Below are 15791 nucleotides of genomic sequence, written 5' to 3'. Positions count from 1 at the left end.
GCAGCCGCCCCACTCTACTTAATCATAGAGCCGGCCCTGGTCTTGGATGTTATTGTTCTGTCTCCACAATCCCAGCAACAGACATCCCTGCATATCGCTCTGGACTCTCAGTGGTGCCACTCCCAGTAACTCCGCCAGTGCTTCCTTAGCACAAGCATCCTTTAGGAAGCGCTGAGCTGAAACCAGTGGAATCAAGTTCAACTCAGTGCCAGGAATGTTTCTCAGCGACGGCCTGAGGCAAATGCAGAGGGGATGGGTTGAGTGTGTGCCAAAAAGCGGCAGGCCTTGGGTGGGAGGTTTCTTAAGGGCATCTGCCGCAAAGAAGTGAGGAGTTAAAAGAGGCCTTCCATGGTAACTGTGGCAACTTCATAAACACTGACTTCAGTATATTTTTAATGACTTCCTTTGGAAAAACACAGCGGGCGGCTTCTGCCAGGAGCCCTGGTCCGCTGCTCCCACTCCTGCTCCCCTCTGTATTTAATCTTCCATGATGCCTCCCTGGACCTTCTGCCAGTTGCACACGCAAAAATGTCCTCGGTCCTCATGTCTATCATCTGCCACAGACAGTTGCAACTCCCAGATTCTGAGGGAGGCCTCCTCAAAAAGTGCAAACGGCAGATGCAGAAAAACTTACTTCTTTTTACATGTATTGTATATAAAAAAGATGTGGGCTTGAACTACACAAAGGCCAACTTTTTTGAGAATCCCTCTTTTCTGCTGCATTCGAAGGCTGCAGGGGGATGTGATTTGGCTGAATCTGGGAGGAATAGGAGGTGGGGTTTGTGGATTTCATAAAGGAGCCTTATTCCTCCCCCCCATAATTTGAGGGCTGGCGGGGGGAGGTCACCTCCTCCTATGGCCAATGTGCCTTGATCTCCTCACTATCTCTCTCTGTCACTGTATGACTGGCTGGTTTCCAGGCTTGCGCTGCTTTGTTTACTGAGGGTCAAACTAGGCAGAGAGTCTGGCCGTTTGTGACTGATTAAAAAAACCAAAACAAAACAAATCGCCAACTTGAGGGTTCCTGCCTGGATCAGGCCTGTGGTGTGTGGAAATGGTTCCTTATTGGCATCAGGGCCACCCACACCTATTTGTTGAAAAACTAGGAAATCAGCCATGTAAGACCAATCCACATAAGCGAAAGTCACCGTTGGTCTGGCCCTCAGACTGCCCATCCAAAACCAGCTACATTTGGGGACTGAATTACAGGGAGGGAAGAGGGGTTCTGCCCCACCCTCATTACCTTTTTTGAGAGCCCCCTTAGCTATTGTTTTTAACAGAGTCCAACAATATCCAGAGGGCCACAGGCTCCCCGCCATCTTGTTGTACAAGGAGAGCCATTTTGTTCAAAATTCCTCTGGGAAGAGGTATACTGCCTCTGTACATGAGGGGTCTATTTAATTACCACAACGAATAGCCATTGAGAGGTTCATCCCACGTGAATTTGCTTAACAGCCGTTTGAAAATAAAAAAGAAAGCCACCTAAGCTAGTCACCGTCACCACATCTGGCAATCGTGACACCTACCAATTCTTTGGTAGAGACATTTCCTTTTGTCACTCTCTCACTGTTTTGTTAGGCCTGCAGTTCTGTGCTGCTGCTGTCACTTTTCTCTGCTTATTTCATAGTAGAAATTATTACTCTTAAGGGTGTGCCCAACAGATCATCCAGTGTGTATTAGTTACCCGTTAATGCTCTTTTAAAAAGAGAAAGGGTGGGCCATTCCCACCCTTTTCTCACCTGCCTTTGGGTAAAAGTGAGGATTATAATCTGTATTAGCTGAATACTGAACCTGGGGTTGCCAGATACTGAAAAGGGCAGGGCTCCTGTGCCTTTAATAGCTATATGGAAGAGGGAAATTGACACAGTTATGAAAGGTACAGGAACCCTGTCCTTTCTTGCAGCTGGTCACCCTGGTGATAGCTCTGGATTAAACAGAAAACGTAATCTTGTACATGCGGTATTAAGTGCCTCACTCTATTTCTCCAGGCCACTCATCTTTATTATAACCTAATTTGGAAACACTGAAAAGCTAAGAGGGGCTAAGAAGCCTATTAGACTCTTGCAGCAAATACATCAATGAACCCTCTTGCATCCTAAAGGCTACAACATTTATTGTAGTATGAGCTTTCCTGGGCAAGAGCCTAGTTCATCATTTGGATTAGTTTGTGCCAGTTGCTGAAAGTATTTGTTTCCTTGTTTCCTGCGGAGGCTGGAGTTTTTGTGTGTTTTTTTAAAGTATTGATTTAATTTTGATGGTCATTAATTGTTGATGGTTGTTTTTAACTATTTTGTATGTATTTTAAGCTTGACCGTAAGTCTCCTTAGATACTGCCCTGTATTAGGCAACTAAAAAATTAGCAAAATAAAGCCACAATTAAACTCCAAAGAGCCAAGTCCAATCCTTTTGGCAGCTGATAGATTGCAGTCCTTTGGCACATGTCAATCCAGGAGCACCTCTTGATTAATACCAATTGTCCGAATTATGGAGAAACCAAGCACAAATCATGCTGGAGATGGAGGCTTGCCCATGGCAGGGAGATACTCCCAGGTCGCACCCGCTCTGCCTTTCAGGTTGGCATGAGCTCCCCAGAACCCACTGGGGAACACTGCCAAGATTTTTGCCTCATAAATCCCGGCTTTCCCCTGCCTGAACCTCCACCATTGACTCGTCACGAAGCCGGAAACCAATAAACCAAGAATTGCTAGGTGTTTTTTCTCTCTGTCAAATGCACAGAAAACTTTCTAAGATGCCACAGGACTCAGGACACTGCCAATTCCCTCATCAGCCTCTTGGCAGAAGATAGGAAGTCTAGCCATTTCCCCTGCTTTAAATTACTATTTTTTGTCCAGAGCTGGTGATAGAATTAAGGTTGCCAGCTTCTGAACTGGCCCATATAGCTGAACGTAATTGGTCGAAAGCAATATATGCCACCATCACACTCTGCAAGGTTTCATTTCAGGATCCAGCCAGCAGACTGGATCCTGAGCTCCTCCAACACCCTGCAGGCCACTTTGGGCGGGTCCTAATTTGGCCAGTGGACCAGAGGTTTCCCACGCCTGTGCTAATTTATGCACATAAAGTTGCCCTGAAAGATGCAAGAGCTGCCCGGGCTTTTTCTTTCTTCTGATCATGGTGGCACTTATTTTTGTCCTATTCTGTTCTAGCCCACAAAACATCACTCCCCTTCCAGAAGTGGGAATTACGGTAAACCCAGAGATCCCTTTTTCACCCTCTTCTTCTCTTCTGTTAGGCCCCTGTAACTCCTTCTCAAAGTGCTTTGCAATAGGGAGAGCATGTGAGTGGGTGGGTATGTGATTCCTGCGTGAGCACATGCCCTCTGTACATAAAGATCCCCGGTGTTGCAAAAGGCCCTGGGGAAAACCCACGTCTCTGTTAGCAACAGCAAGGAATTCCACCACTCCTAACTTCCTGAGTGTTGTCATCGCTCACCCTGGCATCCTCTCTGTGCTCACCCAGCAGCCCCTTGGCCAGCTACAGCTGGCAGGACGTTAGAGCCAGAACGAGACAAAAGGGGTTTTGAGATGCAGCCAAAACCGCAGGGCCTAGGAGGAGGGGACTCAACAAAATATCCCCAGAATCCTATGCTGGCAGGGGCCACTACAGAGGCAGGGTGTGGAAAATTGTGTATTGTCTGTGTTCTTGCTCACAATGTGGGTTGCATCTGTCAAAGAGGCAGCTGGAGCCAGGAGAAGGGCAGTCCCAGAGAGAGAAGAAAAGAGAGATCTACATTGTACCGAATTACCTGGGGATAAACTGTACTGAACTGAATGGGACCTTTCTAAATAGATATCCACGGAATTGCACTTGACTGTCAGTCAGGGATGGGCAGAAGTGAGAAAAGAGAAACTGAAGCTGAAATCCTATGTACGATTATATAGGAATACGCCCCAATGTACTAACTGAGACTATTCTGTGCATAGGACAGCAGTGTGAGGATAAGGATGATTGGATCACGTCTGAAAAGGGAGAGGAAAAACGATAAAGCTTTCCTGTTCCAAGAGTCAACAAAATGCTTTTCTCTTTATATATAATGGTTTTAGGCTAACAGGCTGGAATATGTCTGCAAAGAACACACGATGGACTTGGGGGGGGTTGTAGTTACAAATAATATGCCCCATCTACCAGCATGCTGACTGGGACATAGGTCTTACTGAACTCACCAGGCTATAAGTTTTAAGCCAAAAAGTTTGGGATTGAGCCACAAAGTGGATGGCAGTGATTAACAAATGGCGCTTTAGGAATAAAAGAATTAAAGAGGAAGGGACAAAACCAGTGCAATCCTACACATGTTTGCTCAGAAGTAAGCCTCGCTAAGCTCAATGGGACTTACTCTCAGGAAAGCATGAATACAGTTGCAGGTCAGAGCTGTGGTCCTATAAACACTTCCTGAGAAATGAATATTGACAGGATTTCTGTGATCAGGTTGCCCATTACACTGTTCTTTGTGGCCCTGTGACGCTAGGGCAAAAAGTAATCTATAGGTCTGGGTGACTCTTGAGTAAAAAGAGACATCTGATGACTCAAGAATATATATATGCGCCACCAATGGAAAACACACACGCTCCACCAATGGGATCATGGAGCTTTCTTGTGGATGAGTTGCTAGCCTAATGTGTTTGTGTTTCTCCTCCAAATCAACAGTGCTACAAGTATATGTTGGAGACAAAGGCAGAGAGAGAGGTGAGCAAAAGGGAGGGAAAAAGGGGGAGATAAGAAATAGGCTTAGGGCTACACACACACATCTAACCCACAGAATTAAATCTGTGTCACAAGTCGCAGATAGGGGTTATATCAGTACGTTATGGGTCTGGAAAGACTGAATGCTGCTGACAGGTGCCGTTGCACATTAGCAACTTCTGAACGGTGCAGAACGGTGCTTCTCCCATCCCTGCAATGCCATGAGGGAAAACGCTGCATTTGCTGACACTTCCCCATGGCCCACAATTCTTCAAGACACTGGCTCCATTTGTGAAGTATGTAGCCCTCTTTGGAACTGCCCGCATGCCCCCTTAGCAACGTTTCTTCACTCTAAGCAAATATTTGAGGCATGATCCAACTCTGCCACAGGTGCAGAGGCTCAACAGTTTCTCTTTCCTTCCCCTCCACTCATCAAGGCAGCATGACAGATCGCTATGGTGGCAGGTGGGGAGGCTGCAGGAGCTCCCCGTGTCCCCATCCTACTCTCCTTCTCTGTGCAAGACAAATGAGAGAGAAACAGGAATCTTCATCTGCTGGACTTGTGGTGGGACTGAATCATCCCCACAGCCATGTCAGACAGTTTAAAAAACAAGTGGAAAAAACAGTGGAAGTTCTGTGAGTGGGTGAATGTGGATTTTTAAAAATCCGAATAAGCATGTGTGTTGAAATAAGCTGTTGTCTATTAATGCCACAAGAAGCTCGTCGCCTTCTGAGGTACCACAGGACGCCATCTTTCGGATGGCTGTTTTCCCCAGCAAAGTTTCTGTCGGGTGATTTGTAACATCTTTGCCCTTTCCCCCACCAGAAATCAGATTAGCCCTGTAGTCCAGCTCCCTTTTCTGACTGGGGCTTTGGCCCAGGCAAGGAAGCAAGAGTTGGGAGATCGTTCTCACAGATTTGCTCGCTCAGAAGAGGAAGGAGGAGGCTGAGGGCAAGCCAGTCGCTGCTTTCAGCTGATGTCAGCCGGCCTCGCTTCCTCTCAGAGGCCGTTGTGTCAGCCCTGGACCGGAGCCCAACAGCAATAGCTCAGGCCAAAGAAATGAAGCGACGGGCTGGGGTGGGGAGGACTCCAGTCAGGCTTAGCTGCTTCCAGCAAATCAGACTCGATAAAAGGGCTTTTTGTGAAGGAAGACAAGGAAAAGAAGAGTCCAGCAATGGATGAAAAGGCAGGGTTGGAATTTCCCCCCTGAGGAATGTCGTGAACAGGCTTGGGTGAAATGCAAACAAGTATGTCGGATGGCGAGGGAGGGGATCAAAACACACAGGTTAGAAGGGGAGATTGCGATCAGGATAACTTGTGCCCATTTAACGGCAAAAAATAGAATTTGCACCTACATGTGCCAGTTGCCTTGAGTAGAATGACACGGTAACTTTATAGAGTCAGCTCTGGTTCCTAGAAATACTGTCTGCCTTTATAGGGATCACTTTGTTTCCTAAACAGTACGACAGGGATGGGAAGGCTCTGGTCCTATAGATGTTACTGGGGAGCCTCGGCCAACATGGCTAATGACCAGGAATGACAGGATTGGTGCTTGGCAATATCAGGAGAGCCACAGATTCCCCACCACTGGCATGCAATATTTTGAAATTCTGAAAGCCGTAGAAATTGGGAGTGAGAGACGTTGCATGGCAGTAGGATATCTATGTGCCAAACTCACCCAAGATAGCCAGACCATCAGAATGAAGAAGGTTCAGTCAAGGTGCAGAGCATTGCATGAGGGGATATAAAACGCACAAACACTATATATCATCATGAAACCAGAAGCTTTTTTTTATTAGGAATTATAGGCACCGGCATTCCAAAGGAGCAGAAAAGACTTTTTATGTATGGAACAACAGCCGCCCGGATGCTACTAGCTCAGAGATGGAAAGAAGACAAGGTCCCTACCAGAGAGGAATGGCAAACCAAGCTGATGGACCATGCCGAAATGGCAAAACTGACTGGAAAACTCAGAAACCAAGAGGACAAAACCTTTATGAAAGAATGGGAAAATTTATAAGTTATTTAGGAGACCACTGTAAGCAGATGGAAACAACTGGCAGGATTTTGATTTCACTTGTAGTCTAATAAATATCACGGACAATATGGATTGATATAAAATAGTATGGAAGAATATGCAGTTGTAAATGTTCAGAATTGGATCCCATGGAGGGGGTGGGGTGAAGTTGCGAGATTCAAAGGAATCCCTGTATATGGATTTATATTTGGATTTTAATAACCTTGTATTTGTAAAATCAAATAAAAATGTTTTTTAAAAAACAATGCAGAGACATAGGTTATTCTGTTGTGGAGATGAACAAGGCGGCTTGGGTGATAATAGCAGAGGAATGCTCCATTTACTAGTTCGCAGAGCAAGCAAGGATAAACCTGAGTTGGCTTTAATTCTTGAACTTTTTGCTTCTCTGTAAAGTTCTGTGGTTTTTTTCCAGGCCCGGCCTACGGAAACAACATCTGCAGGAGCTGAAAGTGGCCATGTAGCCCTCACAGACCTGGAAGCCATAATGACCTCTGGAATGTGAGTCTGCAAGTTTCTTCAAGCAAACACTGGGCGGAATTGAGAGAAGCTCCCGCACGCATGGCCACAAAATGCTTCCATGCACACTGGGGTGGGGAGGAGACAAAGCTTGCTGACTTCCCCTTCTCATGACTGTGTGTGGCACTGTGTGTGGATCTCAGCTGCTGGTTTATGTCTGTTTTGAGATGGTACCTGAAGCTCAAAAAGTCCACAGCATTGTCAAAGTTTCAACCAGTCACTGTAGCTGACATTAGCTGCTGACAATGTCTGTCTCCATGCACTGGAGGTGGATTTCTGCACATCAATGCGCAAGAGCAGCCTAGGCTGGGAAGAAGGGAAGTTGGTAAGCAGAATAAGGGACTGCAGTCTTCCATTGTGAAAACCTTAACAAACTAAATCACGGTTAATTAAAAAGTAATTACCCCTTTTAAACCGCCAAGTCTCCCTCTCAAAGAAACTCCATTCCGCAATGGGGCTGGTGACTGAAGCAGAATTCTCCGCCCTTGAATACAACATATAATTCCCAGAGTTCCTTTTGAGAACCAAGAATGTTAAGTCAATTTAAACCTCGTTTGACTTAATGTAGTATAACGTGGGGCAGATGTGGTTCAAAAGCCCATGTTCCTTACGGACACCAGCACTAATGGCTTGGAGTTGAGTAACAGAAGAACTGAGGAATTTTCTTAATGAGTGATAATTAAAGGCTGACAAAGGATCCCCATAAAGGGTGTATTTAGCTAAGTTGCTCGAGACTTAAAGCTGCTATTTAGTCGCTGATTCCCACGTTGGGGGAATGTTGTGCAAGACGTTGGAAATGGCAGGACAGCATTAATAAGCCGGGAGGCAGATGTCTGTGCTTATGGGTGGCTAGGAACTGGGTAGCATTTCTGAAGCTGGCTGCAGAAAATGCCGCTGGCACCCGGCAACGAAGACGTAGCCTGGATGCCTTGCACGTAGCTGGCAATTTGGCTAAATAACTCCCTTATGATGCACTGAAGAGACAGGCTACTACATTTGTTCGGGGCCCATCCAATGACCCCAGAAGCGTAGTATAGGGTGACTAGCATGAAAGGGCTTTTGTGGGAGGGAACTTAAGGCTTCTGTGTGTAATGTCTTCCAGCATGAACTAGATGCTTTCGAGGCCAACCGACTCACAAAGACGCCATCTCAAGTGGTGAACTTTGGGTGTCGTTTGAGGGCAGCACATTTTGGACTCTTCAACTGACATGGCCAGAGGAGCAGGAAGTTATCTCCATGGCAGCAAGGGAGGCATTTACAGTGGTACCGCGGGTTAAGTACTTAATTCGTTCTTAACCTGAAACTGTTCTTAACCTGAAGCACCGCTTTAGCTAATGGGGCCTCCTGCTGCTGCCACGCCGCCGGAGCACGATTTCTGTTCTCATCCTGAAGCAAAGTTCTTAACCTGAAGCACTATTTCTGGGTTAGCAGAGTCTGTAACCTGAAGCGTATGTAACCTGAAGCGTATGCAACCCGAGGTACCACTGTATTATGCCTGAAGTGTTTCCTCTATGGCACAGGCAGCTAAAGCTTTTATGCCCAAGGGCCAGATTGCCCTGTGGTAACCTCTTAAGGGCCACAAACCAGTGCTGCACAAGGTTGAAAATACTGGTGTAATGAAGTAAGTGTGGCTGCCAGTGTTAGAAACTCAGATATATAAGCTGAGCACCAAACAGTTCCTTAAACCAGGGTTGCAATAGCCAAAACAGAATGCCTAGTTCCTATTTTGGGGGCAGACGGTTCGAAGGTCGTATTTTTCAATACGGCTTTTTGTTTCCTGAAATTGCACAGATAAAATATAACACGTAGAATTCTACAGGATGTGTTGCTAGCGTGTGAAAACAGTCAAGATCCAAGGATCTCCAGAGACGCACCTCCGGATGGTGGAGACGTCAGGTGCCATCCTGGCACCTTCACTTGGTCGCAAGTAGCCGACAACCAGGTGCAAAATGCGCCTGGCGAATTTTGAACACTGCACTTCCACAGATACACCACAAACCCAAGGTCACACACCGTAGAGCCTAAGGCGACGCCATCTTGTGTAAGCTGCAGCCACTCAAAGAGAAGCTTATGCCGCAGTGCAGATGCCATAGAGCAGGCATGGTGAACCTGTGGTCCTCCAGGTGTAGTCTTGTAACACCTGGATGCTTACAGGTTCCTCTCCATAGACACACAGGAGGGTGACCAGATGGGGGAGGCCCTGAGGAGAAAGTTGCTGCCGCTTAGCTCTGGAGGACCTGCCCTCCACCAAGGAATTATTGCCGTGAATATGCCCCCTCTTTCAAAGACAGATCTCACAGAGCAGCTCCAACAGGATCCTGTCAACTGCCAACTATCACCAGACATTCTATCCTAGGACAGAGAGAAAGAGTAAAAAAGAAAGCGAGCGAGCAGGGGGACTACAGATCCTCTTCACCAGCTCAAAGGTCAGCAACCTTTGGTTCCTCCTCTCCTCGAACTCTTTGCATTCCAGCTGCTCATTGCAAGAGCTCTGTACCTAAGAAACAGCACATGAACTTGTGTTTTTCTTCCTCCCTCCCAGTCCTTTTTTCCTTTTGTGTCATGCCCCGGAGACTTTTAAGACTAGGGGCAGGGACTGTCCTGCCACTGACATTCGTGAGCTGCTCTGCGCAGTCTTTTCCAGCTGAGCAGGAAAGTGACCATTCTGCAAATAAATACAGTGGACACTCAGGTTGCGAACATGATCCATGCGGGATGCACGTTTGTAACCCACAGCGGCGCGCCTGCGCACACGGGGTTGGGATTCGGCGCTTCTGCGCATGCGTGACCGCCGAAACCCGGAAGTAACCCGTTCCAGTACTTCCGGTTTTCGGCAGTCCGCAACCAAAAAAAAAACACGCAACCAACCTGAAGCGTCTGTAACCCGAAGTATGACTGTAGACCTATTTCATATATGTATCACATATTAGAAAATGATGCACCACTGGCAGCTGGGGACTCTAATGTTTCAGGTGTTGGCACGCTAGAAAACATTAGTGTTGAGTCTTGTCCCTGGTGAAGAAGTAAATCATGGCTATGGGACCTTCTTGCTTTAGTAGGTGACAATGCCCGTTCCAACCTGATTCTTTTCCTTTTCCACAGCTTGTTTTCTGTGTGTGTTTTAGTCCAAGCAGAGAGCAGGTCCCAGGATATGGCTCAAGACAACTAGTCACCTCCTTAATTCACAAAGCACCCTGTTCCTCAGAGGCCCAAATCACAGCCAAAACTTTAGGCTGCATTAAGCTTTACCTAGAAGCTGTGCAGAAGATTCTCCTCTGGATTTGACATGTCCTATCTTGCTCCATTTACAGCATGCAAGTATGCTGCTGCTGCTACTATAGTCATTTCCTTAGCTCTTTACTTTGTAATCTTCCCTTCTTTGATTCTCTGAAAACATGATATGCCATAGAGCCTAGCTTATTGTTACATGCAAACAAGGACTTATGTGTGGGTTGTGGTCAATGTCAGAATTTGGTAAATGCTGGCATTAACCAGTAACTCTTAAGATTTTTAACGGCCCAACTGGAAACACCAGAAACATCTGTGGGTGTGCAGCTTGTGTTTTTTTGACATTCGTATCCATGGCATGAGAAGCGTCCTTTGAACAACTAAACGATGGGAAAACAAGCATGACATTTGGATACCCTGACGGGTTCAACATTTACTGGCAAAAGTCAGAAATTGCTGGTGTTTTGCTCTTCGGATATTAAGAATGACTGGAAATGGGAACATCTCTTGCTATGAGTCACAACAATCTGCACACACGCAGACACATTTGAGCACACACACACACACAGCACACAACCCATAATCCAGACCACTGTGTGAAGAAACAGAGAAGCAAGCGTCTTGGAGAAATGTCAAAACAAAAAATTTTTTTCCTTCCAGTAGCACCTTAAAGACCAACTAAGTTAGTTCTTGGTATGAGCTTTCGTGTGCATGCACACTTCTTCAGATACACTGAAACAGAAGTTGCCAGATTGGAGAAATGTGTTTACTGAGAAAAGGGTGCCCCACTCCTTCACAGGGGAAGCTTTTCTCCCTTTGGCAGTGGTTGCATTCAAGTGATCACAGCCAACTCCTGATGAAATTTCAGATGAACAAGCAATTGCATGTTAACTACAACTGTGATATTGATCCCCCTTTGAACGGGGAGAAGATTTGCATTTCGGGTCTGCAGCTTGTGAAGCCCAGCCAGCCCAACAGGGGACCTAGCCTGTAACTGGGGCTCTCCTGGGGTCCTCGTCTATAAATAGCCAAAGGTCATTTACAAATGAGAGTCTTAAATCCATCTGTAAAACCAAAAACAACTGCAAACAAGTGTAAAAATACAACAACAATAACCCTACACATTGCAGACAGTGTTCTGCATTCTGTCCTCCATTAAGAACACCCAGGCACGGCACCAGTAGAAACAGAAGCTCAAAAGTGCTTTTTTAGTGTGCAAACACTCCAAGCTTTTGTCCAGAGTTTGTTGGTCAACATCAACCCACAGCCACAGCTCCCGTGTAAAATTATGCACGGGGAAGGCAGGGGAAGGCGACTGCAATTCTCCGGATGCAGCAGTTTGCCGGAGCAAGGCTGAGGGCAGAAGGTGAGGAGGAAATTCAGAGAAGGGGTGGAGGGAAGAGATAAAGAAAGTGTGAAAGGGGGACAAAAAAAGCACAGGAGAAAAGGACTAAGTGCTGCAGCAGACAGCTGATCCTGCTAAACGTTTCGCCTTACAAGGCAATGAGTAAAATTACTGCATATACAGTGCGCCTTTTAATATACAAAACAAAAAAAGGCCTTCACATCACTATGCCTAACGTGAAAGGAATGCTCAAGACCAAGAGGAAGTAGCTGAAAGAAAGCTAGGGTGTTTCGAGGCTAGAGCCCAGGGCCTGCAAGGCTGTGAAGCTCAGTGGGTGGAGCACACACTTTTGCCTGCAAAAGATGCGACCCAGGTTCAATCCCTGCCATTCTCAGAAAGGGATGGGAGCCCTGCACCCTGTCTGATCCCCGGCAGAGCGGCTGCCAGTCAGTGTAGCCAAAACGTAGCTAGGTGGATCAATGGTCTGACTGTATAAGGCAGCTTCCTAGGCATGAATTCAAATCCCTTCAGACATACGTCTACCCTTGAGCAAGCTGCATCTCCTTGGCCTCATTTTTCCATCTGTAAAATGGGAATAGCAGTGACCTAACCGGCGGGAATAGCGAAGCATTCTGCACTTTGTAAAAAGAAAAGCTACTGGAAGGCTCAATCATAAACGGAGCCTAGCTCACCAGGTTAGGTTCTGGCTCCTGCTTTCAAATCCCACACCCTTCAACCAGCTAAGTTGCCTCGGTACAATTCCTTACATGACTATTTCCAGTTGCGTCAGAGCTATGAGTAAAGAGGACAAAGTAATGAAAGAAGGGAGGGAAGCAGGAAAAAGAAAACAAAAGGAATTGGAGGATAATTTGGGAGAGAAGGAAGACGATGAAAGAGTAACACCTAAGTTAGAAAGCAGGCAGGGCCAACTAAGGCAGCAAGAAGCAAACTCAAAAGGGGGCAGTGGCGAGAGAAGCGAAGGAGGTCCTGCAAAACTGAGCCAGGCCCAGCCCAGCAAGCCAGGTGTTTGTACCTTTTTCCGGTGTGGGTCATTCTTGGCAAGGCAGGACCTCTGCAGGGACAGGTAGCCTCCGATCACCTGGATCTCCTCGGCCGTAGGGTAGCGTTTCTTCATGGGCGCCGCAGCCGGGGAAGTGTCGCTCTCGATGCCGTTCTCCACCACAGACACAGGTGCAGCCGGGGCCTTGCGAGGGTTGATGGTGATGGTGTTGCCGCTGCGGCGCTGCACGGCCGGGTGGGGGGACGAGGCGCGGGCCAAGCCCCCCACCCGGACGTCCTCCTTGGCGAGACCGCTCCCCACACCACGCCTCATGGCCTCTGCAGCCTCGGGCGGCTCTTCCTCCGTGTCTGGGAGAAGCGAGGAGCAGGAAGTGGGGGCTGGGGGCTTGACAGCAGGCAGAGAAGGGCTGGCTTCCTGCTTGAGTTCTGGGGGTGGGGAGGACGGGGCCCGGCGCGGAACAACCACAAAGGAGTTCCGAGAGTGCAGGCGCAGGTTGGCCAAGGCTTTGCCCTGGACATCGTCCTCAGCCACCGGAGCTGGTGGAGGGGCCGGCTGGATCTCAAAAGCGGCCTCCGAATCTACACTGTCCTTCCTGGGGCTTCTCTCTGGCGACGCAGCCTCCCGCCCCCAGCTCCTCCCGGTCGGGGAGCGCCTGGGAGGGCTGTCTGGCCAGCCTTCGCCGCTGCTCGATTTGGATTCAAACTGGCTGCGATAGGATGCCACAGTGTAGGGAACAGGCGGGCTCAATCCGGGAAGGTCGCGCGGAGGGCTGCTGTCGAAGTGCTTCCGGGTCGGGCTGGGGTCCGCTGCCACCCGGGCCGGCCTCCTTGCCACGTAGCTGCTTTCCGTTAGGTTCTCGGTACTCAGCGACCTCACCGGGCGCGGAGACACCGACCCGATGTTGCCGCCCTCCTGGCTGAAGTGGCTCAGCAGTTTGCTGACCCTCCCTCGGTGCTGCTCGGGCAGCGACCCCCGGCTCTCGGCCCGGCCGACCGAATTGAGATCTTCCACGCTGCGGCTCAAGGCCGACTTGACGATGAAGACCTCCCCGGCGCGAATCTCGGTCACGCTACCCCCGCGCCGAGCCAGCAGCTCGTTGAGGGATTCCACGCTCCCCGATTTGGCTTCGCCAGTTTGCCGGCTGCTGGCCAGCTGCGCCGGCGGTGCCCCCGGGACCGTCTCGATGATGATGACGTTGTCCGCACGCAAGGTGCGGACGCCTGGGATCTGCCCATAGAGGTCGACGATCTGCTTGGCTTTGGCGTTGGCGAGGTCGCTCTCGGACTCCTTGTAGCGCCGCTTCTCCAGCTGGATGAATGGGTTTTGGTGGATGGGGCCGATCTTCTCCTGCAGCACCGAACTCTCCGGCTCCCCCTCCTGGCAGGGCTGCGGAGCGCTGGAAGCCGAAGCTGCGCCGCTCTCGGTCCCTCCTGGCCCCCCAGACTCGGAGAAAGAGGTGCCGGAGCCCTGCTTGGCCCGGCGCCTTTCGATGATCTCCCGCTTCCAGGCGGGCATTTTGGCCATGCGGTCTTGCTGCTCTCGTTCCCGCCGGCGGGCCTCCTCCTCCTCCTTGCGCCGGCGCTCCAGGAGCTGGAGCTTCCACTCTGGCAGAGCCGAAGCCGAAGAAGACATCTTCGCCTGAGGAGCTCAGGGAGGGAAACCTGGGAAAGAAGGAGGGAACGTGAGAAGGGGAAATCCAGGGATGAGAAAGGAGAAGAGGAAGAGGGAGGGAGAGCAAGTTGGGGAAAGTGAAAGACTCGAAGAGGAGGAGGAAGAGCGATAAAGAGGAATAAAGAGGGAAGCGAAGGGGAAAAAGAGGAGGGGGGAGAAGGAAGGAAGGCGAATAGCAAAATGGGAGTAGATGGGAAAAGGCTTGTGAGAGGGAGAGAAAGGGAATGGGGATGTGATTGAAGGAGGGAGGGGGGAAGGCATGAAAGGAAAGGGGTTAGCTAGGCAGGAAGGAGTTGTAATTGCAGTGAGGAAAGAGGGTTGGGAAAGAAGGAAGGGGGAGCAAGACAGATTCAGGGAAGGAAGACGATGAAGAAGAAAATGGAGGAACTTGGGAAGGAAAGATAACTGTGAGGGTCCGTTCAGGAAGGGGCGTGGAGATGAAAAGCCCTCTTTCGAGGAGCTCCACCTGGGAGTTGCCTTCTTTCCCTGCACGCAACCCACTCATCTTTTTTCCGGCTCACACCCAGACACACACCCCACACCATATGCTGCCTCCCCTGCCTTGGGGCGGTGACAGCTCTCCACGTGGATCTTCACGCAAGGAGCTCAGGCGCCACACCACTGAAGGAAGGAGAAAGGGGGTGGGCAGTGTGGCATGCTGCAGCCATAGTTTTGTAGAGGAGGCCAGAGTGGTTAAAGAGATGGGGAAGAGGATGTCCACCCTGGAGAGCCTGATTCATAATAAGGTAGCTCCCTATGTACCACTGTTCTGAAAACCCACTCAATGGCTATTCATGCTGCAGGTGTGCTTTTTAATTCTTATTGGTGACAGGGAGTAATAAACCAGGGGTGGTGAAATTATTCCAGGCTGTTTAATCCAGATTGGAACAGTGGCACAGACTAATCTGAAGAGGCAAGTGTGTGCACAGGCCAAGGGCTGACAGGCCATCCTCCTTACTTGATCTAAATTAAAACATGCAGGTCTTGGTACCAAGTAGTGGCAAATAATCTCAGATAACAGGGTTATAGTTTGGGAGGCAATTTTTTTGGCTCACAAATTGGGGGTGGGGGAAGGAATTATTTTCATCTGAACCTGAGGAGGGGAATGGTTCGGGTTCAGAAGGTCACCAAGGACCCATGCGATTGGCAATGGGGGGGGGTAGGGGGGAGATTAATATTATTGACAGGAAGTAAGCTGTAATTAAATAACTGGGATAAAATAAATCCCGAACGCCTCCGATTTCTCCTGCCTGTTGGCAGAAACTGATCA

The 15791-nt window shown here is 48.9% G+C and overlaps 1 protein-coding gene across 1 annotated transcript in view; it reads right to left on the bottom strand.

The window, feature by feature from the left end:
* The window catches only part of PPP1R18 (protein phosphatase 1 regulatory subunit 18), a 44119-nt gene that overhangs the window by 26577 nt on the left and 1751 nt on the right, over positions 1-15791 (bottom strand). The window contains exon 2 of the mRNA XM_053378552.1: positions 12863-14511. Coding sequence (XP_053234527.1) covers positions 12863-14482 — 1620 coding nt within the window. The 5' untranslated portion in view covers positions 14483-14511. The remainder of the gene's footprint in view (positions 1-12862; positions 14512-15791) is intronic.

Source organism: Podarcis raffonei, chromosome 2 (assembly GCF_027172205.1).
Source record: "Podarcis raffonei isolate rPodRaf1 chromosome 2, rPodRaf1.pri, whole genome shotgun sequence".
In the NCBI taxonomy this organism is placed as follows: domain Eukaryota; kingdom Metazoa; phylum Chordata; class Lepidosauria; order Squamata; family Lacertidae; genus Podarcis; species Podarcis raffonei.
This window is presented reverse-complemented; position numbering and strand designations above follow the sequence as displayed.